Source organism: Primulina huaijiensis, chromosome 7 (assembly GCF_012295235.1).
Source record: "Primulina huaijiensis isolate GDHJ02 chromosome 7, ASM1229523v2, whole genome shotgun sequence".
Taxonomy (NCBI): domain Eukaryota; kingdom Viridiplantae; phylum Streptophyta; class Magnoliopsida; order Lamiales; family Gesneriaceae; genus Primulina; species Primulina huaijiensis.
The window spans coordinates 4,320,200-4,345,622 of NC_133312.1; the positions used below are offsets into that span (position 1 = coordinate 4,320,200).

Here is a 25,423-nt window from a genome sequence, read left to right on the forward strand (position 1 = left end):
AAAAAAACAAACAAAAAGATTATTAGTTGTATAAATTTAAAACAAAACAAAGTTTATTAATTATAAAAATTTAAAATTAATGGGTCGTGACGGGGTCGTGAAGTCTTCACGTCACGACCCCGGGTGGGTTGTGAAGCCCACGACCCTGGGTCTTGGGTCGTGAAGCACTTGTGCTTCACTTTTGGGTCATGAAGCACCAAGTGCTTCACGTGAAGCACTGTGGGTACGGCTTCACGACCCAGGGTGAAGCTTTGTGAACACTGACGAGACCCAATAAATTTAATATCTCAAAATAAATTTCTTAACAATACGTGGTTTTCTTATTGGATTTGTTGCAGATGAATAACTTGTAGATTTGTGGTTAATTGTTAGCCAAAAAAATGAGAGGATGGAAGGTTGAGAAGAAAATGATTTTTTGTGAATATAAGGAATGAAATGAGATCTAGGATTGAGTCGAGTAAGTTTTTTTATTTAATTAAATTATAAATTTTATTATATATAAAATTAAAATACAATAATGAAAAAATTAGTTTTTAAACAAATTTTAAATAAAGGATAAAAAAAATAAATTACATTGACTCCTTTTTTTTAATAAACTCATCCGTGACTCCCGTTTTCCTCATTTTCCCATTGAAAAACGATCCTCGAAACAAACCAATAGTGAAAACGACAGCGTTTAGGTTGGGAGCACAATTTATCTTGAATCAACGAGTTTATTTCGTTGTATGAGAGTTTATTTCGTTGTATGTGAGGTGATTAGGTCTCTTGTGCTCACGAATCTTTATCTGTGAGATGAGTCAATCCTACCGATATTCACAATAAAAAGTAATACTCTTAGCATAAAAAGTAATAATTTTTCATGAATGTCTCAAATAAAAAATCAGTCTCACAAAATACGATCCGTGAGACCATCTCACACAAATTTTTGTCATAACTAACACATTCTGCTCAACTCTAAAATATATATAACTCTGCATAAAAATGGACTATACATTAACACTGTATACGGTAGAATTTGGTGAGCTTGCAATTGGATCTACAAATCAATTAAATTCAATTTTATTTAAATATGTATTTATTGTTTTATATAAGCAAAATCATGAATTTCAAATTTAATTTTGTATACTTATAACATTTCATATTAATTACGATGAATTTCAAATTCATCTAATAATTATGTCATTTGATGAAATTATATCATTTGAAATTCATCATAATTTGTGTAAATAAGTAAGATATATATTTAAGATTTGATATATCGTTTCATTGTTTGCAATAAATTATAATTGAACAATATGCTCGAATAAAGTATTGTTCTAACACCCTTTAACATGTATTCATTTGTGTTTCATATTCATTACGATATTGTTTTTGTATTTTTTTAGAAAATACTAATGATGTCTGATATGAGATGGAACGATGTAAATATGTCGATATATAGTATGAATGATTAAAAAAAAGTTGATAGATAAAATAATTTATTGTATTGTGGTGTCTAATAGATAAAAAAAGTTGATAGATAAAATAATTTATTGTATTGTGGTGTCTAATAGATAAGATAGATTGAACGTACCCCCAAACCATAAAATGTCCAATGATATGAGTTTGAAAGAATTTCTAATTTTTAATCGATTTATGCAGATAAAATATATCAATTATTATATTAAGTTGTCACACACAATAACGCCAAACGATGTGGAAATGTTATACTTCCCATGCTTTTATACGTGACAATGTTATCTAATAAGTGTCCCAGTCAGGAATATGGTTCTACTCAGGGCAGAACTACATAGGCATATACCCGTGCTTTTAGCTCGGGTGGTCCAATTTTTTTTAAAAAAATTTATATGTAAATTTTGTATAATTTTAAAATAATATGATATTAAAAAAATTTATATGTAAATTTTGTATAATTTTAAAATAATATGATATTAGTCCGGATAGATCAATTTAAAATATTAGAAGATTTTAGAGTTTAAAATTCTAGTTTGGGTAGAGCCATATTTCTGGCTCCGCCACTGGCTCTACCCGAGCTATAATTTTAAACTCTATAATTTTTTAATATTTTAAATTGATCTACCCGGACTAATATCAAAATAATTCAAAATTTACATATAATTTTTTTAAAAAAAATTTGGAGCACCCGGGCTTTGTCATATGAGGTGGCGGACCGGCACTGTATCCACTAGGCATAATGTTCAAATAAGTCAAAGATACAATGTTACTCTTCCATTCGATATTATGAGATAACTTGTCAATAAATTCACCCAAAACGAACCAGACAAAAAGGGCAACTTCAAAGTAGTGGTGGCAAGTTCATTCTTCAAAATCGACCCGATCAAGTCTCCATTCCATATTTCTTGAATCTTTCGAGTTGCACACAATGATCTATCTTCGTAAACACTGAAGTTCGTTTCAACAGAAAATATTGATCTCGATTATTAAATCGCGGGTTCGCTGTAAATCTCAATATTTAGTAGTATCACAAGAGATCGGAGCACAAATATAGCGAATATGGAAAAGGTGTTCGCACAGTAGAAGGGGTTTGCTTTGGTCTGAATTAAAGCTGTTGTTGCTATGATGGTAAAGTCTGAGCTTATAACTCAGAATCTGCTCTTGATGACCACTCCAAGTCTCTCATCGTCTTAATTTTTGTTAGAGAAAATGAAAGTAGTAAATTTATAGTTTTTAATTTAATTATTAATAGTAAATATACATACAAATTTAGATTACCAAAAAAATAAATCATACTTTTTTTTTCATTATCATAATCTCGTTAACGAAAAAAAAACTACATAATACATCTTATATATGAAAATCAAATTAACATATGTATTACAACAAAGAGTAGGTTTTTTGTGAGACGATTTTAATTATATTTATTCGTGAGACGAGTCAACACTGTTTATATATACAATAAAAGTAATATTTTTGACATAAAAAATAAGATAACTAAAATAGAATATTCATCTCAAAAAAGTGATCCGTGAAATCGTGGTATTTGAGTCCAGGGAAATAGATGGTACTGATCACATGTTGGAGTCAGATTTTAACAGTAATTAAGTAACATGGTTGTTGCCATATTCCGTTGCACCGACTTTGGTTTTGCTTTTTTAAAAGACTAGATTACCAAATTTGTGCTACTAGGATTTATATTATTTAATTAATTAATTCATCTTATAAAGTTCAGTCAAAATACGGATGTGATATCAGACGTTCAATTCGACCTCGTGATAATTAATCAAATTTAATTATAATAAAGTTTACACAAAAACTCATGTAATGTAGTCGTATGAGTAAATTTTGTGAAATTGATCTCCAATTCGATTCGACATATGAAAAATATTATTTCATTTTTACTGCAAAAGTATAATTTTTGTTAGTTATTTTATTGATAAGTATGAGTAAATTTTATGAAATTGATCTCCAATTCAATCCGACATATGAAAAATATTATTTTATTTTTACCGCAAAAGTATAAATTTTTTAGTTATCGATAAATATTGTGAAATATATGTTGATTTAAGTGAAAAATATTATTTTTTATATCAAAATTATTATTTTTAATCCGATCGATTTATGAGATGAGTACATACGAAACCTACACTAAATTTTATATAATGTAATAATCCCGAACTGCCCACATTCATTAATTCAATAATAAAAAAACGATGCAAAAGCTTGAAAATTTAATATTAAAAATCATTTATTAGCTGGATGGTCTATTATTTAGAGTCTACAATCTACATATATACAGTAAAAAAGACCCAAAATTTAGATACAATATTTTTTTATTTAATTTTATAATAATAATAAAATAAATACCTCGTGGTATATTGTTATTATTATAATCTATAACGTTAAGGTTCACATATAACCCAAACAAAATAAGTATAAAATAATGCATAATAATAAACACTAGAGTCTGAGGCACACGCATTGCGTGTAATATAATATTAGATATTTGAAATATTGTTTGATCAATTTATAAAATGAATATTTGACATTTGTAATTTGATATGAATATTATAATTAGTGTGCTCATACACATTGTTATATATGACAAAAAATCTATTTCTCTATTAAACATAATTTCAATTAAAAAAAATATAATAATATTATGGTACAAAAAAGAAAGGTTTTTTGCGTTAAAAATACTAACCGTAAGTTTTTTTAAATTGAGAAGTTTTCAAATGTGTTGGTAGCTTCCATTTTTTGGGAAGATTTCAGACGTAGGATTGATGCGATTGAAATTATTATAATTTATATGTGGTTTTGAAGAGGAAGGTAAAAAACGAAGAAATTTTGATGTCCTCCGAAAGCAGTTTTTCTATCTCACTCACACTTAATAATATAATAATAATAATAATAATAATATAGACTCAGGCCACGTAATCAGGTTCAAACTTCGCAGCCAATTCCTGATGCACCGAAGCATAACCCAATTTCAAAAAGTGTAACCTTTTCCCTCTTACTTGTGTCCCTCCCATTCCCATTTCATTACCCGAGATAACCCTCACACACACACACACGAAGAATCCAGCGAAAATGCGTGAGATCCTACACATCCAGGGAGGCCAATGCGGCAACCAGATCGGCGCCAAGTTCTGGGAGGTGGTCTGTACCGAACACGGAATTGACCCGACCGGCCGCTACCAAGGCGAATCCGATCTGCAGCTCGAACGCGTCAATGTCTATTACAACGAAGCCAGCTGCGGGCGCTTCGTACCCCGAGCAGTCCTCATGGATCTCGAGCCGGGAACCATGGACAGCGTCCGTTCCGGGCCTTTCGGTCAGATCTTTCGGCCGGATAACTTCGTCTTCGGTCAGTCCGGGGCGGGTAACAACTGGGCGAAAGGGCATTATACTGAAGGAGCTGAACTTATTGACTCCGTGCTTGATGTCGTTAGGAAGGAAGCGGAAAACTGCGACTGCCTCCAAGGTGAAATTGACTTCTTATGTGCTTTCTATGTCAGTTGTTTGCGGTGGGTCTATTTATGTAACTTTTGGCGATTTTGCCTCAACTTAGTTGCAGCATTCTGAGTTGCGATGGCCTTCGTTTTCTTTTCTGCTTGGTTGTTGTGGCTTGTGAGTGGCCGTGATGTGATTTACTTAAACTTCTATGTGCTGTTATTCAGGATTCCAAGTATGCCACTCTTTGGGTGGTGGCACAGGATCTGGGATGGGAACTCTGCTGATCTCCAAGATAAGGGAGGAATACCCTGACCGAATGATGTTGACATTCTCCGTTTTCCCTTCTCCAAAGGTGTCTGACACTGTGGTGGAGCCCTACAATGCCACACTTTCAGTACACCAACTTGTTGAGAATGCTGATGAGTGTATGGTTCTCGATAACGAGGCACTTTATGACATCTGTTTCCGCACTCTGAAGCTCACAACTCCCAGTTGTAAGCATTCATATCCTTGATTTGTTAATCTGAACCTTGTATATTAATGGGATAACATGCATCGTGATTTCTGTTTTGTTGTCCTTTTATACTTTGTTTTGGCATCATGATAAAGCTTTTAGATTCTTACCCGTACTGAGTTACAAGAGCTTGCTTTTTGGCCCAAGGATTGGAGGTTTTATGATTTGTTGTACGCATCCATTTTTTAACATCCTACTTAGTTTTGTGGTATCATTGAACTAAAGACATTTCCTCCGCATGATGTCAAGCATTATATGATATTTTATTTGTCTTGTGTACAACTGACGGGGTTCCTTGTTTTAGGCCCATAACCAGCCCCACAAGGATTGCCATACTGTGAAGTTTGAACAGGAAGATAGCAAAATGCACATTATTTTTGTGTGCTTCCATCTCAACCAGCCCATTCCATGACACTGATTCTCTCTCATACATACCCACTCACCAGTACAATTCCTTATGAATCAACTTGATAGTTAATTAGAATACATGTATTAGGTTGACTAAAACCTAAATTCCGAGACGCTTGTGATGGTGTGCCTCTCTCACGCATGGTTATTCCTACTCTCATGGTCCCTCAATACAGTATACATGTATTTGTGGGCTAATCATTTGTCATTGATTCTTAATTATTCCATTTGCATGTTTCTTAAAAAATGAATGCTTTGATTTGCATCAACGAATTTGGTTTAGGCTCTCTTTTAATTTTTATTTCAACCATATACAAATTGAATGACCGGTTTCTTGCATGTTTCTTTGTATTTGATAAGCTAAATCAAGCAATTTCAACGCAAAGCTTTTAATTGTTTCTTCCATGTATCATTACAGTGTTCCTGAGGTGGATGACTTGTTTTTAACCTTTTTCTTTTTTCCACTAGTTGGGGACTTGAACCATTTGATATCTGCCACCATGAGTGGTGTCACTTGCTGCCTTCGCTTCCCAGGACAGCTCAACTCAGACCTTCGAAAGTTGGCAGTCAATCTTATTCCATTCCCGCGACTCCACTTCTTCATGGTTGGATTTGCCCCACTTACTTCTCGTGGATCTCAGCAATATCGTGCTCTTACTGTCCCTGAACTCACCCAGCAAATGTGGGATGCTAAAAACATGATGTGCGCTGCTGATCCTCGACATGGTCGATACCTCACTGCATCAGCCGTGTTCCGTGGAAAGATGAGCACTAAGGAAGTCGATGAACAGATGATCAATGTCCAGAACAAGAACTCATCATACTTTGTCGAGTGGATACCGAACAATGTGAAGTCTACAGTTTGTGACATTCCACCCACTGGTCTTAAGATGGCATCAACGTTTATTGGCAACTCAACATCAATTCAGGAGATGTTCCGAAGGGTCAGTGAGCAATTCACTGCCATGTTTAGGAGGAAGGCTTTCTTGCACTGGTACACCGGAGAAGGTATGGATGAAATGGAGTTTACTGAAGCTGAGAGTAACATGAACGATTTAGTTGCAGAGTACCAGCAATATCAAGATGCTACAGCTGACGAGGAATACGATGAGGAGTATCAGGAAGAGGAGGCAGAATAAGATGTGAGGACGTCTATGTCTTGGTTTCTGCATATATTTCTATTATGGATCATGAAGTCGATGTGTTGAATATTGCTTTCGTTTATGCTTTTTCTTGACTCTCTAAACCTTTAGGTTGCTGTTTGAACTGTGTTTTGAACTAATAGATTATGGACTGTTGATTTTAAATTTCTTTCTTTTTATCTAGTTTATTCTATTGGCATCGACCTATTAAAAAATCACATGAATGAAATAAGTTTACAATTAATCGATTAATCTGAGCTAATTCAATTCCCAAACTATTAATGGTGGAGTACTTGATCTATTCATCCCACATCCACGTATATAGGTTTACATGCGTTTCACATAGGATTACCAAAAAATTATTGGAAATATAATTTTACGAAGAAAATTTCATTCCCTTTATTTAATGAATATTTTAATATGAAAAAAAAAATTATTGGTAGTAATAAATAAATGTTTTAATATGATAAAAAAATTATTGGCAGTAAATCACCGCCAACATTGATCCTCTTTTTTTTTTCCCTACCCTTCAAGCCAACTTGATTTTAAATTCACAAATGAACAAACTTAATGAGGATTATCAAGGGGTACCAACATTGCCTTATCGGTTTAACATATTTTGGAATTATAACCCGTTTGGCTTCCTTTCTTGAGAAGGCGCCTTTCATATCCAAACAGCATTGCAAACATATCCGAGAAAATAAAAGCTAAAACACATTGGCAACGAAACGAGTCCTGAACTTGAGTTTTTTCTTACAACAGGAATAGACAACGATAATCTTAACAGAAATATCAGTTAATACTTAATACCTTCTTTTACTTCCCAACAACAATAAAATTCTATAGCATCGCAACTCCTACAAAGAAAACTTTCGTTACAACATATGTTAGCACAAACTGATCATCGGATTCAAGAAACTGTTTGTACGGTGAGTTCAGAGTGGGGAGATTCCAGATGTCGTCCATTTGCAACAACACATATACACAAAATATGCAAGTGCTGATTGTAACTAGTATCCTCATCCATCCATCAGGTCGAAATCGAGCTGAGAATTTTTTATGTCCAATCGTGAACCTTGTGGCCAAAGACTCGTACCAGAATTAGGATGACTTGGAGCAGCGGTATCTGGAGTTGATGACTTCTCAGCAGACTCTTCTAGCAGATAATTTTCGTCTTTCGTCTCTGACTCAGCTTTGGTCTTTGCTTTAGTGCTACCATATACAAAACTGCATGCCACCACCTGCAGAGAGTATTTTACGGTGGCGAGACATAAAGCCATATAAAAGGTGAAAGAGAATTCTACTGGCGAACAAACAAATTTAGCAAAATCAAACGGATACCTGCACCGGATTTGCTGCAGTAAGCCTACCGCCTATGGCTCCACCAATCATACGCCCATCAGGGTTGCAAATGGAAATGCTTAGTCCGCCGGTTCTATTGCGAGGACCGCCACTTTCAGCGAGTAAGTATGAACCAGACAAGCATAATATTTGGAACCGGCCCTAAAAGAAATAACAAGCCATATTGGTTTCATTTTAGACGGGTAATGACTTACTTGAACAAAACTGTGATGCATTACGGTACCATTAAATATTATATCCTAACAGATTGCCTCATTTAGTAGCATGAACCCATACTGCAAAAAGATCATCACTTTTCAACATGATAGAATCCCCACACTCGGGGAACCAAATCCCAAATTACATGATAGATTTGCAGCTAATTGGTGTGGTATGCTATGAATGGAGTTTGGTCAAATTCATTTGAATAGCCTGACCCTCTATATACAGCATTCTACCCGGTCAACCCAGTCCATTTTCAAAAACATTCAACAAAAGGGACCAGCATAATTTCAAATTCAAGAATACTACAGGGTACATTTAGCAGTAACCATAAATTGAGAACTTAATAAATACTGATTGAAGCCAAGAGAGCACTTTTATTGGACGTTTTCCTGTCAGAATTACTCTTGTCTATTTTAAAATTCGATACCACCCTGCTGATCAGAGATGCATAAAGATTTTTGGTTCTTCCAAAACATCCACACCTCCAAATATTAAGAATTTTGTGGGCACCAAGTTGCTTATCGTAATTCAACAAGCAAATAATAAAAATTCTGCGATGTAAGGCCAAATATCACATGCTGCAATTTCCACAAAGAAATTAGCTCTTTACTACAATTCCTATTAACCAAGAAAATCATGATCACCTTAACAAAGGGGCAAATAGATGCAAAATCAGAGACCCCACAAGGATATAAATTGCATCGATCACACATAATTAGCTCAGACATTAAGATGCGAAGAAAGGTCACGAAAACAGATGATTCTAGTGGCAAAAAATTTATTATATTAAAAAACTGATGAAAGGAATGAGTCTCCTAAGCTTTCAAAATACAGCAGCACATGAAATATGAAGGATCAGGATGGTTTAAACCTCATAAGTGACAGTGCCAGCAGAAGTACTAGGTTGGCGTAATGTTACTGAAGAAACTGATCCATTAGCAGACAAGATGCATAAAGCTCTTGGTCTCTGTTGTGCAAATGCCAATATTTTTGCGGCAACGTCCTGCAGGGAGATCAATAAATTCTCTTACTGCAAGTCTACTAAAACAAGTGTACTCTTGAATGTTAAAAGTGTAATAGGAACCGATTCATATCAAACATGTATTTACAGAAACCAGAATTGAGAAGATTCTTAACTTAAGACATAACATACCTCTCCAACTCCAACATGTATAACATGCGGTGTAAAAGCTAGCCCAACTGTGCTGTTCATCCATTCACCTGATCAAATATTTCATTTAAGAACATAATGTTCTCACAGCCACAAAATTCGTGGATAGAGCGATTTGCATCTAATAAAAAAGAAAAGACCAATAGTTCCCAAATTCAAGTCTAAATAAATAAGAATTTCCGGTTGTTTTTCCTTTCATGGTGGTTGAGTGGATGAGAAAATTGGAATAACATAAAACATAAAGGACACAACAAATGAAGCGGTGAAATTAAAAAACAGGACACTACGATCGTGAAATTAATATGACAAGTGAGAAACACCAAACTTTATATGAATATCAGGACAAAATAAAGAAAAAGCTCATTTTTTATGCGTTAAGTAGCTGCACTGATAAAAGTCGTAAACACATATCGTGGAAACTTCATAAAGCACTAAACAGGTTGAGGTCCATCTATTTCTCAAAGACTCATATTTCAGCAACAAATTAGCATTTCAAATTATGGTCAACGTACAAGTCCAGTAACAAACTACACTTTGCTCTCTGAGAACCTCTTCTTATCTTTCCTAAGGAGAGGTTCAATACTGATGATTTTTCTTTTAAATATTACTGTTAGATAACCATAATATTGAATTTTTGGTAATAGGACACACTAATATACGTCACACTATCAAGACTTCTTGAACTAAAATGCATTGCATCCAGCAATCATCGGAGACACTGCAGATATAGAATCGCAATCAACTACAATAAAAAAAATACCAAGAGGAGCAAGCTGCTGCTTCCATCCACTGCCCGGTGGTCGTCCTCTCCGTCTTTTTTCAGAAGGGTTTATCTCGTCGAAACGAGGTGTGGGAGCTGACAAAGGTGATAATCCTAAAGACATATTAGACTTATCTGGAGCATATTTCCTAGGCCTGCCCCTCTTCTTCTTCACAGTTTCACCACTTGGTGGCGCAACAGGCACCGTGGACATAGTCATTCCATGAGTAAAATTGGGTAATGAGTTCTCAACATGGAAAGCAGAACCAATTACAGCACTACCATTAACACCTATATTGGGATGCATTGCGATGTTGGGATTTGAAAGATTTTTGAAAACAGGTGTGGGGTGTTGTATTTCACGAGCCTGTGTCATGGCTGAGCCACCACCGGGACCATGTCCATTTGGGCCAGCCCCGGAACCATCAGATCCACCGACTCCACCTCTATTGAAGTAATACGAAGCTGAGCCTTGATATGCAATTCCTTCTCTTCCATCCATGCATTTACTAGGTAAAAAATAACAGTAAAGATTCAATTTTTTCCAAAGATTTCACCTAAAACCGCTTCTTCGCCATGTGTCATGTATCCGAAAAATCTAAAACTCATTAGCCAAATCCGAAAAAAGCCCTGAAAAACCAGCCAGAAAAGAGGGGGGAAAACAGTAAACACAACATGAATTCGATAGCTACTACAGAAAAAGGTAGATTTTGTTAAGGGTTTAACTTGGGTTTTTCATTAATTACATAAAGCAGTTAAATAAACAAGAAACTGGAGATTTCAGGTCTCAGCATGAAAAATAAACTAAAATGAAAAAGAGGAAGTAAAAAAGGCCGAATCTTGAGGTGAAAGGAAAGCCAAGATCACACATCAAACCTTAGTATGTAAATGTCGAAAATCCACGGCCGTCTATTCCTCAAATTTAACAGGCCTCCACCCACACTCGAGGTCGCGACGAGGAAAAATTGGAGAAAGCGAGATGAAAACCTAGATTTGGAGCGTAGGGAGAGTGGGAGGAACTAAGGGTGAGTTTGGCGCAAGGGGCTGCAGGATAACGACAAAAGTTAGATGGAATGGTAAAATTTGTGGAGCTTTCGAATTAAAGTGAGGTGGTGATGATGATACAATTTATCGCCTAATTATAATTAAACTACTATTTAATTTGAAATAGGATAATTAAATAATAATTTTTCAGTATTTTGTATTTTCATTCCTTAATTCCCACTTAATAATAATCATTTATGTGCTGTCAAAAAAAATAATAATAATCATTTATGTTTGCAATTTTTCTATTATTTATATTCAATGTAAAACTTCATATTATTTATAAACTTATTTCGAATTTTATATTTAGTTCTTATGTGATTATTATTTTTTGTTTAGTATTATTTGATCATATTAAAAATAATAATAACGCATGCAATGCATGTGCATCTTTTACTAATATATATAAAAGAAGAGTAACTTATGGTCACTCGTGGTACATCAGTTTTTTTCCTAAAATACTTATATTCATAATATCATATTTTTTGAATGAAAAAAATATAATACAATAAAATAAAACTTCAAATATTAAATTTTAAAATTATCTTAATCTTATAATATCAAAATACTAATTTTCCATAATATCATATATTTTAAATTATATGCACGTAATTACGTGCAAAAGTTTGCTAGTTATATAAAATATCAATGGATATATTTAAAATATGAAAAATAGATTCTGAATTACCAAATAATAACTTATACTCAACTTTTATTACAAAAAATATTATTTCAATATTTGAACTGAGTGATTCAAATTTCAAATCAAATAATATTGTGGCATGATTCAAAGTCTTTTATCCAAAGTCAAATGCAATTTTAGGAAATTGCTTTGTAGTTGGGCCGATCTGTCTTGTCCGGAAGCCCAACTTGAAAATTTTGTAATTGATTGTAACAAATAACAACCCACTTGCCGGTGCCGTGTAGCCGACCGGACCGATATTCCAAATTTTACAAGGAGTGTTTGGATTCGAGATCCAACCGCAAGAGACATCTTTCCATGACTCAAAATTAACAACTCACTTCTCATCTAAGATCGTCGTTGAGAAAATTTATAATGGAATAAAATTCGAATAAAATTATAATGGACAACATATTTGACCGACCTATTAAAATATTATTTTTCACTGCAAAAATTTCATTTTTTGTTAGTAATATTATGAAAAAATATTGACCGATATATCTTAATTTGAGTTAAAAATATTATTTTTATGTTAACATTATATTATGTAATTTATTCTGATTTGAATGAAAATTATTGTTTTTTATGTAAAAAGTAAGTAAGTGGATATTACTTTTCACTTCAGATATGAGTCGGGTCGACCTGTATAATAGATATAGATTCGTAAACTCATGTTATATATATAAGATGTGATGAAACATAGAAAAATTGCGCATCTAATAGATGAGTGACACATCATCGTTGCTCGCATAAGTATGTACAGTTGATGTTTATCATATCAAAACTATATATATATATATATATATATGTTTGTGTGTGTGTGTGTTTGGTGCTTATAAATTATATTAATATGAAAATATAATGTGCGTTAAATAGGATTGTAAACGAATCAAACCGACCCTAATTTGAAAAAAAAAATTGAATTAAAGCTTGAGTTCGAGTTTAATTCAAAAGATTCGAATATGTTCGCGATCTATTTGAACTATTGCTTGAAAATTAGTACTCGAAAAGAACAAAATTTATTTGTTTAAAATATAATTGTATTATATTAATCTTACTATCTATAATTTTAATGTAAAATGTTTGTAGTTTAGTAGATAAAACATTTTTTTAAATAGAAAGTTGCAGATTCAACTTCCACATAACACATTTTATTATTATTTTTTTCTCATTTTTTATTTATAATTCATTATTTCAAAATTGCGGTTTAATTCTTTAATATTTTTCACAATTATGATATAATCTTTATTTAAATATTAATTAAATTAATTATAAAAAAATTCAAGCACACAATGCTTTCAAATGGATACTAGTTAAAAAATAATGCTTGAAAATTACTGGACGATCGAGTGAATTTTTTTATAACATGTGGCAAACTGACAATGATACCAAATAACACAACATAAACTTTTGTGATACGAGTCAATGACTTATAGCACAACTGAGTTTTACGTCTCAAGTTTATAACTATCTCTATATCTTATTGTTAAAATCTTTTCCTCACTCTAAAAAAGTTAAAATTAAAATGCGATAAAAGCAAAATATAATGCAAATGAAGTCGTGTGTAATGAGGATTGATATTCACCAGCATCGTATGATCGATTATTGTGTGGAACATGTTTTTACTGAAATATTGTGGGGTATGTTATGAGGATCGATGATTATCTCAGTTTCTCTTTTCACTCGTGGATATATCACGATTTACCATCTCATCTAGATCAAAAGCTTATTAGTCATATAAGTGGTTTACCACAATTCTTAAACCTTAAAAAAAAATTAACATAATCAAAAGCATTTAAGCGCAACATGCTCGAAATAGATATGCATTAATAGCGCAAAGACACTCTCTTCCAAAGTACACCACATCCGTGTGTATCTATCTGTATCTATTATATATGTTGTGTATGTATCTAAATTATCTATCTATATATGTTTTTTCTATTCACCTGTCTATACATATACCCCTAGATCGTTTGCACTGTTATTTTTCGTTTCAAGCTCTACCCGAACAAACGCTATACGATTTTCTTCTGTAAACAAAGATAAACATACGCAGATAACATCAGCAGTTGGCTTTGTGCTCTTACCAAAGCTAGCTTGGCCAAAAAACCATTTTTAAGGTTCCTTTTTTTCTCGATACTTTGTCTTTTATTGACAAATTCTGGGTTTGAGTTTATTGAAATTGTGCATTCTGGAAATGGGTTTTACTTTTTGTTTTTTGATTTACTTGAGATGGGCTCTTTCTGATATTTTTTTTTATTATGCTCTGGACTTTTGGGGAAAGTGGGTTTGGTTGGATTTTTTTCCTGGCTTTGTATAATTGACTTTGAATGACCAAGTATGTTTAATGTGCGTTAGGTGAATTGTTGACTTGATATAGCCGAAAAGGAAGTATTTTTGGGAGGTATTGGCGACATGTGAAAGCTTTCGGAATCAAAAATGTTGATTTGGTCTCCCTGAGCTTTCCCAGATTTGATTATTTGCTTAAAGTAACTTTCTCGATCCTTAAATCGTGTGCTTTATGTTGGCTTGTAAATCATGATTGAACTGATGAATGATGATTTGAGGTATTTCATTGTCTATGGCTGAAATTTGGAAATGTGTATGGTTTTTTTCCGAGTTCCTATTGTCTTATCCTCACATAGTGTATATTCTAAACTAATATGATTTTGGGTGTAAATTCTAAACTAATATGATTTTGGGTATAAATTCTAAACTAATATGATTTTGGGGTTTATATGATCAGCTGACGGACAATGAATGGGGGTGGTTAGTGTTCTGTGGCTTGTTAGTGTTAGGCTTGCTAGTAAGTGATGGAAGTATGAATCATAGGAACATTTCATCTAGGTTTATGATTATCTAACTTTGCATTCATCTTTAGTTTTTGAACTAGTTACTAAGTTAATCAGTTGTAGATTTGTGCGTTCAACTTTTCACACAAACTAAGCTGTTGATTCCCTTTGTGCAAGTTCTTAATGCATCGCTGTTAGAAACTTCTCTGGATGTATCTAGAAGCTGATATTTCTGTTCATTCCTTGGTGGGCACAAATTGTCGTATTTAGTTCTAGACATTATACGCTTTGATGTTTACGCATCTTAATTTTGTATAGAATAACCCAAGTATATATCTGGTCAATGGAGTCAGATGGATCACGTCTGAGTTAAAAGTGGCTTTTGGCTAGGAGGAATTTTGAAGTCTTGTTCCTGTTCGCGTTATAGTTGTTGGATTGGGATGGGCTGCCACTGTTCCAAGCTCACCTCATGTTGTTTTCTCTCGGAAAGTGATGGGCCGGGTCACGAAGCTAATAATGCTGGTTTGTCATAGATATCATGTTCTTCCTCTTAATTTGTGAAGAAGCTGAGTTTGACTTATTTTCATTTGGTGCAGAAATTGAGGATAAAAGTGAAATCAGTGATTTGCCTGCATTTCGCGAATACTCTATTGAACAACTCAGGATAGCTACATCCGGATTTGCTGTAGCAAACATAGTTTCAGAACATGGGGAGAAAGCTCCGAATGTGGTTTATAAGGGGAAATTGGAGAATCAGAGGCGGATAGCTGTCAAACGCTTTAACAGGTCTGCTTGGCCTGATTCCAGGCAGTTTTTGGTGAGCGGACACTGCTTGCATCTCTATGGTCTTTATTTTCATCTATTCCTGTTTCTCCTTTGAAGCGATCAGGATATCTCTGTCCTTTTGTTTCCTCACATTTATCCCATGTTAAAATTTGGAGGAACCTTATATTTCCTTAATTTTTCTAGAGTTTCAGGAAGTGAGATGCGTGTTTTGACTGATCTGTTGCACAGTCACTCAAATCATAAAAAAAAAATTTCCTTGCACTGGAGGAGTTGCTTCAAGAATTGTCGAACTTCTTTGATTTTCTTAGAGCTTTATAGATCACAGCTTAAGTACTTACTTTGATTTTAATTGAACTAGTTCCATAATTAAAACTTTAGGAAGAAGCAAGAGCTGTTGGTCAACTCCGGAATACTAGAATGGCGAATTTACTTGGTTGCTGCTGTGAAGGTGATGAGAGGTTGCTGATTGCTGAATTTATGCCCAATGAAACACTAGCAAAACATCTATTTCACTGTGAGTATATTCCATTTGAAACTCACGCATCCAACCCAAGTTCTACACCATTATGTAATGCTCGTTATTATGGCGGACTAATGTGGTGTTTGAATAATTTATTTTCTTATTGAATTTCGCTTTGCGGAACATAGCCAATTTCTTGTGAATGTTGATCTCGTTTTATTATCTATATGGAGTGATTTCCGATCGGTTAAAAATAATAATTTTGCATAATGCCCGCTCTTGTTAACGTAAATCATAGCCTCATTTTGTATTTAGATATGTTTCTGTTTTACTATCTGCCTAGGCCCTGCCCTAATAAAATCCATGCCAAAAAGAAGGTTGTGCTTGGTAGATCTACAAAATGTCTATGATCTATATTTTAAATTTCCTTCCAAACATTGTTTGCTCATACTTTCTAAGAAAAAACCAAGATGTTTGCTGCTCAATTTACACTTCAATTTACTTTCATAATCTGTTTTTATAGTACCATTTGTGTTTATATTTTGAATCTGCCTCATTTTCAAATTGATAAGCCTCACTTCTATGTTATTTCAGGGGAAACACAGCCTATGAAGTGGGCAATGCGATTGAGGGTCGCATTGTGTCTTGCACAAGCATTAGAATATTGCACAAGTAAAGGGCGTGCTCTTTATCATGATCTTAATGCCTACAGAGTAGTCTTTGATGACGTAAGTATGAAGTTCGTAATTTCCCATTTATGTATGCAAGACAAGCATCAGCACAAACATGCTGTTGATTATTTTTGGGAACTTAATCTGTTATAGGATGCCAATCCTAGACTGTCATGCTTTGGTTTGATGAAGAACAGTAGAGATGGAAAAAGTTACAGTACAAATTTGGCATTTACTCCTCCAGAGTACCTTAGGACCGGTAACAAATTTCACTTTGAAAATAATTATCACCACTTGGAACTGTATACTATGGGATTATACCGCATGTTCTGTGTGGTTTTATGCATGTTTTTCATTGTACAGTATTAGTTTACTCATGGCCTATGATCTTCGTGCTACTTGGCTTTCCATATATACTAATAATAAGGAAAAATCAGTTTTGGGTAATTATTTTCCATGTATGTGCATAAATGTTCAACCTTTGGAATGTCTTTAAACAGATGAGTGTATTTGCTACTATGTCTTCGCATTTTCCCAGTTAGTTAAGGTTGGATCTTAAAGATCTTCTCTCAAAAGTGCTGATCCATTAGCTGATGAAAGTTTAGACTTTATATTCTTAATCTCCATTGTCATAACAGATGTATATTCACAATTAAAGCTATTCTTAAGTTGTAGTTCATTGTGAATTTTTCCCCTCATGCACATTGGCTAGGACTTTAAAGGGTAGATGATTTGACTACTACATAGATGCCAATGCAAGTCTTCCATTTTTTTTAAATAAATTATATTCTCTATCACACACATAGATCTTACTCTAGTTCACCCGGAGAGGGTAAAATATGGAAGACTTCAGAAATAAATTACCCTTTAAGCTTTTATTGTGATGGGTTTGATTTCTTCTTTCTTTTGGTTGAATTTAATTCCCTGTTAGTTTACTTGCTTACACAATGATTCTTGAAAATTTTGATATCATTTATCATCTCGTTGATTTAAAAAATTCAAGTTTGTGGCATAGTCAGACTAGTCAGAGAGTATCAGATTGTAATTCTTAAACTAGATCACTCTGTATTGAAAATATGAAAATTCCATAAAAGGATTTCTTCATGATATCCAGTTTAAACTACTTGTATATGATGACCCATTTTTCACTTTTCCTTCTTCATCTGTTAAACTCTCTGGGACTGTGCCAACTATGTTTCTGAACATATCTATAAATCAGATGTCCACAACAATGTATTCCAATCTTCTGTACCTCAATGTGCACTCTTATAAAACCGGAATGGCTTGACTGAAAATTATAAGCATCTTATTTTGCTTTTAAGCGGGTTTCAACTGAATAGCATCCCCTGTTTTGGTAGATAAAATAGATTTTCTTTGAATTGCGATCAATTGAACCAGTTAAGTTAATTTGTAATGTGGAATTGCGTTCATTTTTGCCAATTCATTTTGTTCTCTCAGTCGATATATTCTCTACATTCTATGAATGCATCTCTCTTCTTTCGATGTTTGTCATCATTATTGACATTAACTTCTGTCTGTTTTCTATGATTTCACTGAAGCCCTTTATAACGTTGTCCTAAATTTTCAGGGAGAGTAACACCGGAAAGCGTAATGTACAGCTTTGGCACACTTTTACTTGACCTTCTCAGTGGAAAACACATTCCACCGAGTCATGTAAGTCTATCCATGTTATTTTTGATGTCTCAAGATAGTTTTTTCTGGGAATACAGTATGGTAACCAGCTCATGACAGATATGCTACTTGTCAATCAACCAGAAAAAGGTTTCAAATCTATCACCACATTGGTTGAAGTCGTTATTACCTCTTGACATTCCACCTTTTCTTTTTCTATATCCAAAAGCATCAAATGGGCACAACCACACTGATTTACAGGGCAGTGATGCATGCCAATGGCGATGGATTTATAACATTTCTAAGTCAATCGTTGAGTTCAGTGTTAAAGGACTGGCGTTTAAATCATAATCAGTTGTAGAAAAATGAGTTATGGTATTTGAACAAGCCTTTGGTTATAACGTCCTCTTCCTCCGATACAATATAAACTGTTGTATCAATATCTACGTGTGGGAAAGATAGCCCGTGCAATTTTCTATTGACAAATCATTTATATTCTTATGTACTTTCTTTGTCGTGTCAACCAAATAACTCATGTAGCCTTTTGCGGTATGAGATGTTTCATATCGAATTTGAATTTTGTAATCCAAGTTTGACTGATATTTTAGACTTAGTTGTGCCTCCCAAAACATGAAAGGTGATAACTTTACTTGAGCATTCTTGACCTGATGGATTGTGCCTCAAGTTGTTCTTGAATCTGAACTTCACTTTGTTTTATTCCCAGAAGAACGACTTCTGCAAAGTTGCCTCACTTCACTCATTTATTGGTACCTAACAATCTTTTTGATTGGCGACAGGCCCTTGATTTGATAAAGGACCGGAATCTTCAAATGCTAACAGATTCTTGCTTGGAAGGTGAATTTTCGAATGATGATGGAACTGAGTTGGTACGTCTAGCGTCAAGATGTCTGCAATATGAACCGAGAGAGAGGCCAAATCCTAAATCATCAGCTGCTGCGTTAGTTTCTCTTCAGAAGGAAACTGAGGTTGGTTCTTCTCTAATGCTTTATGGGCATATGGTCGATACAATTGTCTAGGATTTAGTGAAATATCTTCCTGAAATTCATACTAGAAAACCAGTGCTAGTGCAGTGAAAGAAGATTCTGCCGTATACAACTTTTTATGTGAAGGTGTATATCAGTCCTTTGACCTCAAATAAAAATTTTTGAAAAAATTTACAAAGAGGTATGTGACATGGGGATCAAAGACATAATATAGATAAGAAAGAGAAAAAATGAGGAAAGTTTGAAGCTGTTGGTTGGTTGAATTCTTTTCACTGTCCTCCATTTTTCCATACAATATGTAATATGAAGTTATTTTAGCGGAACATTTAGTATTTAATTTGCAGGTTCCTTCTCATGTACTGATGGGTATCCCTCATGGTGGAGGGACTATGCCTCTATCAGCACTCGGTGAAGCATGTTTGAGAATGGATTTAACAGCCATACAAGAAATATTAGAAAAGATCGGTTACAAAGACGACGAAGGAGCAGCAACTGAGGTTTGTTTCTGTTTTGTATCGCGATAATGTTTCGTTCTCGTCTGTCTCGCTGACAAACAATTATTTTCTTCACACAGCTCTCGTTCCAGATGTGGACCAATCAAATGCAGGAAACATTGAACTCGAAGAAAAAGGGTGATGCTGCATTCCATCATAAAGATTTTAAGGTTGCGATTGAATGTTACTCACAGGTTAGAACTTCAACTGTTCATGATTCTAATCCTACACAACCATGCATTTCTTGATTAATTACTATTTGATGAACTACAATTTTCTTATGCGGCACAACGCTACTATCATCATTTATAATTTTTAGTACTACGATAGATTCTAGGTTATTTTCTTGTAATCATCTGAATTAAAAGTTGCCTCTTGGTTGATGTTTCTTTTTCCAGTTTATTGAAGTTGGAACAATGGTCTCCCCCACTATTTTCGCTCGTCGCAGTTTGTCTTATCTCATGAGTGAGATGGCACAGGAGGCCCTCAATGATGCGGTGCAAGCACAGGTTATATCTCCTGTTTGGCATATAGCGTCATATTTACAAGCATCTGCTCTTTTCGCGTTAGGAAGGGAGAACGAGGCACAAATTGCACTTAAAGAGGGTTTGATTCTTGAAGAAAAGCGGAAGGCTACATCCTAAGATAATGGGATCATGCCATTTTAACTAAAGAAAAATCATAGTCTCTTCGACTCCAAAAGTAGCAAAGACGCGTACTCTATTTTTCATCATTGGCACCCTATCCACATGACCCATTATGTTTGTTTGAGTGATTAAAAAATAATTGCTCTAAAATCATTAGACTGGTTTTTTCTTGTTAGCTTGGTAGAGTGTCGAAATGTTTTTCTCCGTGTTGTGGGCATGAAACTAAGCTTGGAAGGGGATATTTATATAGGATATGCGCATTGCGTGCATTAGATATGGTGTTGAAGAGATTTGTTGCCGTACTGTAATTTGTGTACAGTGCTAAATGGCTGTTTTTTTGGAGGGTTTGATCCTGGAGTTGATTTATTTGCGACAAAAAAACTTGCTTGTATAAGAAATTACTGTAGTTTGGATTTGTTTGGATATTATGGAACTAACAAACTTGTATATTGTTTTAAAATATACATGATTTACGGTATCCAAATACACACACACACACACACACAGAGAGGTTTTACTAAAAAGAAATATTGCCTTTTGATGTATGTATAAATAGTTTAGGTTCCCAGTATGGCAGGAAAAAATTACCTACATTCTTCTCGTCAATGTTGGAGTCGCATCTCCCTCCACATTTCGCTACCCGGGCTTGTTTCGATTAAATTAATATGGTTCCTGTAAGGGATGTTGTACAGGAAATCAATATAATTGTGTGTATCAGAATTCAGTGTTGTGCTCGGTGTTGTCAACACGGCACACAACACGGCAGCGGAAATTAATTATTAACGCACAAATATAAATTTAATAAATAAACACCAGTTTTAAATTATGCACAAGTACGAATACTTTTGCGATGCCTCATGGCAAAAAAAATTCACTAGAAAATATGTAAATCGTTTACACCAAAACAATATTAGTGAAAATAACAAAATCAAATTCCTTGACACTCTAAGGAATTAAAATATGCATCAAAAACCCAAATCAAATCTAGATGCATAAAATAAAAATGTGTTGCTTAAAACCAAACGAAACCACTCTTCGATCAACACTCTGCGTCAGTGTTGTTCTTCAAGTGTTGGCAACACCAATCGGCAACACAGTGAATCTGTGAATCAATCACCCAAATTCTTCACACGAAAATCTTCAATATCTGAACTCTATGTGTGTTCAGAAAAATCCAGCAACTTTCCTGCGCTGCAAAGTGATCACCGATCACACAAAAACGTCTCATCAAAATAGACTCGGCTCTTGTATTTTTCTTCTATGTATGCGCTCCTCTGTCGACCTCACGAAAGAGTCAAACCAAAAGGCTCACACGAAAAGCTCCTACAAAAGTGATCACCGATCACATAAAAATTGCAGAGCAAATATATGTTGGACTTCTTGTGATTTTCTTCTCAATGAAAAGCTCTATGTCCAACGTTATGAAAAGCCTCTCTCTGCCACACCTTTTCTCTCTCCAGAACCTCTCTCTCTCTAAAGCCTTTTTTTTTCTATCTCCACACCAACCCATGTACGGCTGTGAGACTATACATATTTGTATTCATGGCTTGACCTATAAGTTATTCCATAAAAGAGTCCTACAAAATATGGAAACAAGATTTTCATTAGATATAAAACTCTTTTTAACAAGGATAAAATATCTTGGAGATAAAAATCATATTAAAAAACAAATCATATAATATCTAGATATAAATCAACCAAGATCTTACCATATAGGAATAAATCAAGAAAGATTTCATAATCTAGAAATAACTCAAGCAATAATCTAGAAAGGCAAAATCATAAATTGATAATATCAATTTATCAAAATAATAAAAGAATAAAACATTCTTTTCAATCTCCCCCTTTTTGCCTTTCTGGACAAAACATCCAAAAATGATAATCTTGGCAAGCATCTCAATTAGTTAAGCTCCCCCTGAGTCAAAGTTCATCTCCCCCTGAATAGAACATGTTAGAGCACTGGTGTTGTTGACAGTGTTGTCAACACCATCGTTAAAACACCTGAAAATATAAGAAGACATACGAATGAGAAATTCATTAATCACGCTAATAGATATAAGAGCAACACAAAAACAACATTAAAGACATAGTATAAGTATTCATTCAATCTCAGCAACTCCAGATGCTTCAGCATCATTCCTTTGCATTTTGGTCCTCATACTCCCCCTTTTTGGCCAGAATGTAAGCCAAATTCCAAAAACATCATCTACTCAGCCACATGTTCTTTGACCTTTTGAATCTGTCGTAGAACAAACTCAATTTGGGCAGCATAATAAAAAGAGTCAGTGTTGTCAGCGGTGTTGACAACATCGGACTCAACACCAGCAGTATCTTCAGCCACCTGCAGAACGTGAGAGCAAATTATAAAGGTGCATCAGGAGTTACACACAAAAACGCACAAAGAAATCACGAGAGCTAGGAAAGATTGCGAGAGTAAATAAGAACAAGCAAGAGTAATTATCAGAGATTTAACAGCAATAAAAAATATATACTCTTACTCTAACAGATAAAATACACCGATGCAATCGTTCATCTCCGAAAAATCCACACGGTAAAGGTAATATTTCCGAAATTTACACAAAACACTAATTATGGTTCTTTCCAAAAATCGAACAGTAAAATTGATTCAACCTCGTGTTACGACGATTCAAAAGAATATCCAGTGAAACCCACGTCGATTATAACCCACTGACACAAGTAGACACTTAAATTCAAAATCTAGGTAGTCAAGGATTTTATCAACTGTCATAGGTCAAAACTGATATGTCACTGCACATGATGAATTCACGAAACAAAAATCAATATACATGTCCTAAATATGCCTCCAATATGATGAATTATCGAAATGTCAGGCAGTGTATAAATTGTGTTGTGTCTGAACTTGGTGTTGACAACACCTCTTGGAAACACCGCTGAGTTTTATTCAAACTTCAATAAAATTTTCTTTTGATTCAGAAATGATAGCTCCCATACTAGAAGAACGGTCTTCAATGGACTCCCCTAGGTAGCTTTTTTCATTACTATTTTTACTTAGAAGTGGTAGCTCCCACACTAGAAGAACGGTCTTCAATGGACTCCTCTAGGTAGCTTTTTCCATCTTCTTCTAATTTTTTTTATTTACCTCTTTTCTGTTTTTCTCCTTATGTTCACATTTTCCAAGTCACTTTTTCACATTGGACAAGATCACGATTTCCATGAACATTCTCAACTACTCGATGCCTTGGATTGAGCATAATTTTCTCCTCAACATTTGATCGGAAGTATGAACACTCAGAGAGTACCTTTCAGAAATTGCCTTCACTGTTCAGACTTTACACAAATAAATAAGATGATTATTATTATGCAGTATCCCTAACATCCTAAAAATAGACATGCAAAAATGGTGTTGTCACCGGTGTTGGCAACACCAATGACAACATGCGTGTGTGATTATTGTACGCACATGCTGAGAGACTTCCGAAGATTGGAAAATCTCTCAAAGTCCAAAGGTTTCGTGAATATATCAGCCAGCTGGTTTTCAGTCATAACAAATTCCAGTCGAATTATGCCTTTTTCAACCAAATCTCGAATAAAGTGATGTCTTATATCTATGTATTTTGTTCGAGAGTGTTGAACAGGATTCTTAGAAATGTCTATAGCACTCGAATTGTCACAATATACTATCATGATGTCACTATGAAAACCATAATCCTCAATCATTTGATTCATCCAAACAAGTTGTGAGCAGCAGCTAGCAGCTGCTACATATTCAGATTCAGCAGTGGATAGGGATACACAATTTTGTTTCTTACTATACCACGACACAAGGTTGTTCCCTAGGTAAAAACACCCACCCGATGTGCTTTTCCTATCATCTAAGTCTCCGGCCCAGTCAGCATCAGAAAATCCTACCAAGTTTGTATTTGTTTCTTGTGTGTACCACACTCCTAATTCTAGTGTACCTGCAATGTATCTAAGAATGCGTTTCACAGCTTTTAGGTGTGATATTTTTGGATTTGCTTGGTACCTAGCACATAAACACACACTGAACATGATATCGGGGCGAGTAGCAGTTAAGTATAAAAGACTACCGATGATGCTGCGGTACATGGTGTTGTCAACACCGTCGGCAACATCATCCTTAGACAATTTTTCACTTGACCCCATGGGAGTTTTCATATGCTTAGAATTATCATTTAAGAACTTTTTAACCAGATTCTTAGCATACTTGGATTGACACAAAAATATACCATCATGCAATTGTTTAACTTGCAATCCAAGGAAGAAATTCAACTCTCCTACCATGCTCATTTCAAATTGTGATGACATGCATTCAACAAAGTTATCAACAAGCTTTTGTGATGAAGCACCAAAGATAATGTCATCTACATAAACTTGGCAAATCAAAATATCATGCTTCAATTTTTGAATAAAGAGGGTTTTATCAACCTCACCTCGTTTAAAGCCCAAGTTGATCAAATAATCAGCCAACCTACCATACCATGCTCGTGGAGCCTGTTTCAGTCCATATAGAGCCTTCTTCAGCTTGTAGACATGCTCCATGTGATGAGGATCTTCAAATCCTTTAGGTTGACTTACATATACTTCCTCATTCAAAATTCCATTCAAAAAAGCACTTTTTACGTCCATTTGATACAACTTGATGCGCATATGGCAAGCTATGGCAAGCAACAGTCGGACTGACTCAATTCGGGCTACAGGAGCGAAGGTTTCATCAAAATCCACCCCCTCAACCT

General features: G+C 34.5%; 3 protein-coding genes across 8 annotated transcripts; 2 read left to right on the forward strand and 1 right to left on the reverse strand.

Moving 5' to 3' along the window:
* Positions 1–4,481: 4,481 nt before the first annotated feature.
* On the forward strand, positions 4,482–7,157 carry LOC140981049 (tubulin beta chain-like). Its single transcript, XM_073447271.1, has 3 exons — positions 4,482–4,942; positions 5,139–5,408; positions 6,305–7,157. The coding sequence occupies exons 1-3, from the start codon at positions 4,549–4,551 to the stop codon at positions 6,973–6,975; spliced, it is 1,335 nt and encodes a 444-aa protein (XP_073303372.1). The 5' UTR covers positions 4,482–4,548; the 3' UTR covers positions 6,976–7,157.
* Positions 7,158–7,671: 514 nt separating this feature from the next.
* LOC140980972 (AT-hook motif nuclear-localized protein 5-like) lies at positions 7,672–11,561 on the reverse strand. 2 transcript variants are annotated; one of them, XM_073447140.1, is made up of 6 exons: positions 11,352–11,561; positions 10,476–10,984; positions 9,698–9,765; positions 9,416–9,547; positions 8,320–8,481; positions 7,672–8,219 (listed from the first exon to the last, which is right to left on the reverse strand). In XM_073447140.1, exons 2-6 carry the CDS (start codon positions 10,975–10,977, stop codon positions 7,998–8,000), a joined length of 1,086 nt encoding a protein of 361 aa, XP_073303241.1. In that variant the 5' UTR covers positions 10,978–10,984; positions 11,352–11,561; the 3' UTR covers positions 7,672–7,997. The 2 variants fall into 2 exon arrangements, with proteins under 2 accessions (XP_073303241.1, XP_073303240.1); XM_073447139.1 differs by having other exon boundaries at positions 10,476–11,105.
* A 2,497-nt stretch (positions 11,562–14,058) lies between these two features.
* On the forward strand, positions 14,059–21,129 carry LOC140980826 (serine/threonine-protein kinase BSK7-like). 5 transcript variants are annotated; one of them, XM_073446883.1, is made up of 12 exons: positions 14,059–14,321; positions 14,560–14,690; positions 15,384–15,515; positions 15,590–15,810; positions 16,158–16,293; positions 16,834–16,967; positions 17,064–17,169; positions 18,499–18,584; positions 19,340–19,528; positions 19,891–20,043; positions 20,121–20,234; positions 20,439–21,129. In XM_073446883.1, the coding sequence occupies exons 3-12, from the start codon at positions 15,434–15,436 to the stop codon at positions 20,682–20,684; spliced, it is 1,467 nt and encodes a 488-aa protein (XP_073302984.1). In that variant the 5' UTR covers positions 14,059–14,321; positions 14,560–14,690; positions 15,384–15,433; the 3' UTR covers positions 20,685–21,129. The 5 variants fall into 5 exon arrangements, with proteins under 5 accessions (XP_073302984.1, XP_073302981.1, XP_073302983.1 ...); XM_073446880.1 differs by having other exon boundaries at positions 14,060–14,321; positions 15,312–15,515; XM_073446882.1 differs by having other exon boundaries at positions 14,060–14,321; positions 15,347–15,515.
* The last annotated feature ends 4,294 nt before the right edge of the window (positions 21,130–25,423 follow it).

What these genes read in the sequence shown, in the direction of transcription:
- LOC140981049 (XM_073447271.1), top strand. Translation starts at nt 4,549, where the DNA reads ATGCGTGAGATCCTACACATCCAGGGAGGCCAATGCGGCAACCAGATC. An exon ending in AAACTGCGACTGCCTCCAAG is followed by an intron (nt 4,943 to 5,138) that starts GTGAAATTGACT and finishes GCTGTTATTCAG; the next exon opens with GATTCCAAGTATGCCACTCT. An exon ending in GAAGCTCACAACTCCCAGTT is followed by an intron (nt 5,409 to 6,304) that starts GTAAGCATTCAT and finishes TTTTTCCACTAG; the next exon opens with TTGGGGACTTGAACCATTTG.
- LOC140980972 (XM_073447140.1), bottom strand. Translation starts at nt 10,977, where the DNA reads ATGGATGGAAGAGAAGGAATTGCATATCAAGGCTCAGCTTCGTATTAC. An exon ending in GCAGCAGCTTGCTCCTCTTG is followed by an intron (nt 9,766 to 10,475) that starts GTATTTTTTTTA and finishes ATATTTGATCAG; the next exon opens with GTGAATGGATGAACAGCACA. An exon ending in CTGCAGCAAATCCGGTGCAG is followed by an intron (nt 8,220 to 8,319) that starts GTATCCGTTTGA and finishes TACTCTCTGCAG; the next exon opens with GTGGTGGCATGCAGTTTTGT.
- LOC140980826 (XM_073446883.1), top strand. Translation starts at nt 15,434, where the DNA reads ATGGGCTGCCACTGTTCCAAGCTCACCTCATGTTGTTTTCTCTCGGAA. An exon ending in AGCAAAACATCTATTTCACT is followed by an intron (nt 16,294 to 16,833) that starts GTGAGTATATTC and finishes ATGTTATTTCAG; the next exon opens with GGGAAACACAGCCTATGAAG. An exon ending in ACGAAGGAGCAGCAACTGAG is followed by an intron (nt 20,044 to 20,120) that starts GTTTGTTTCTGT and finishes TTCTTCACACAG; the next exon opens with CTCTCGTTCCAGATGTGGAC.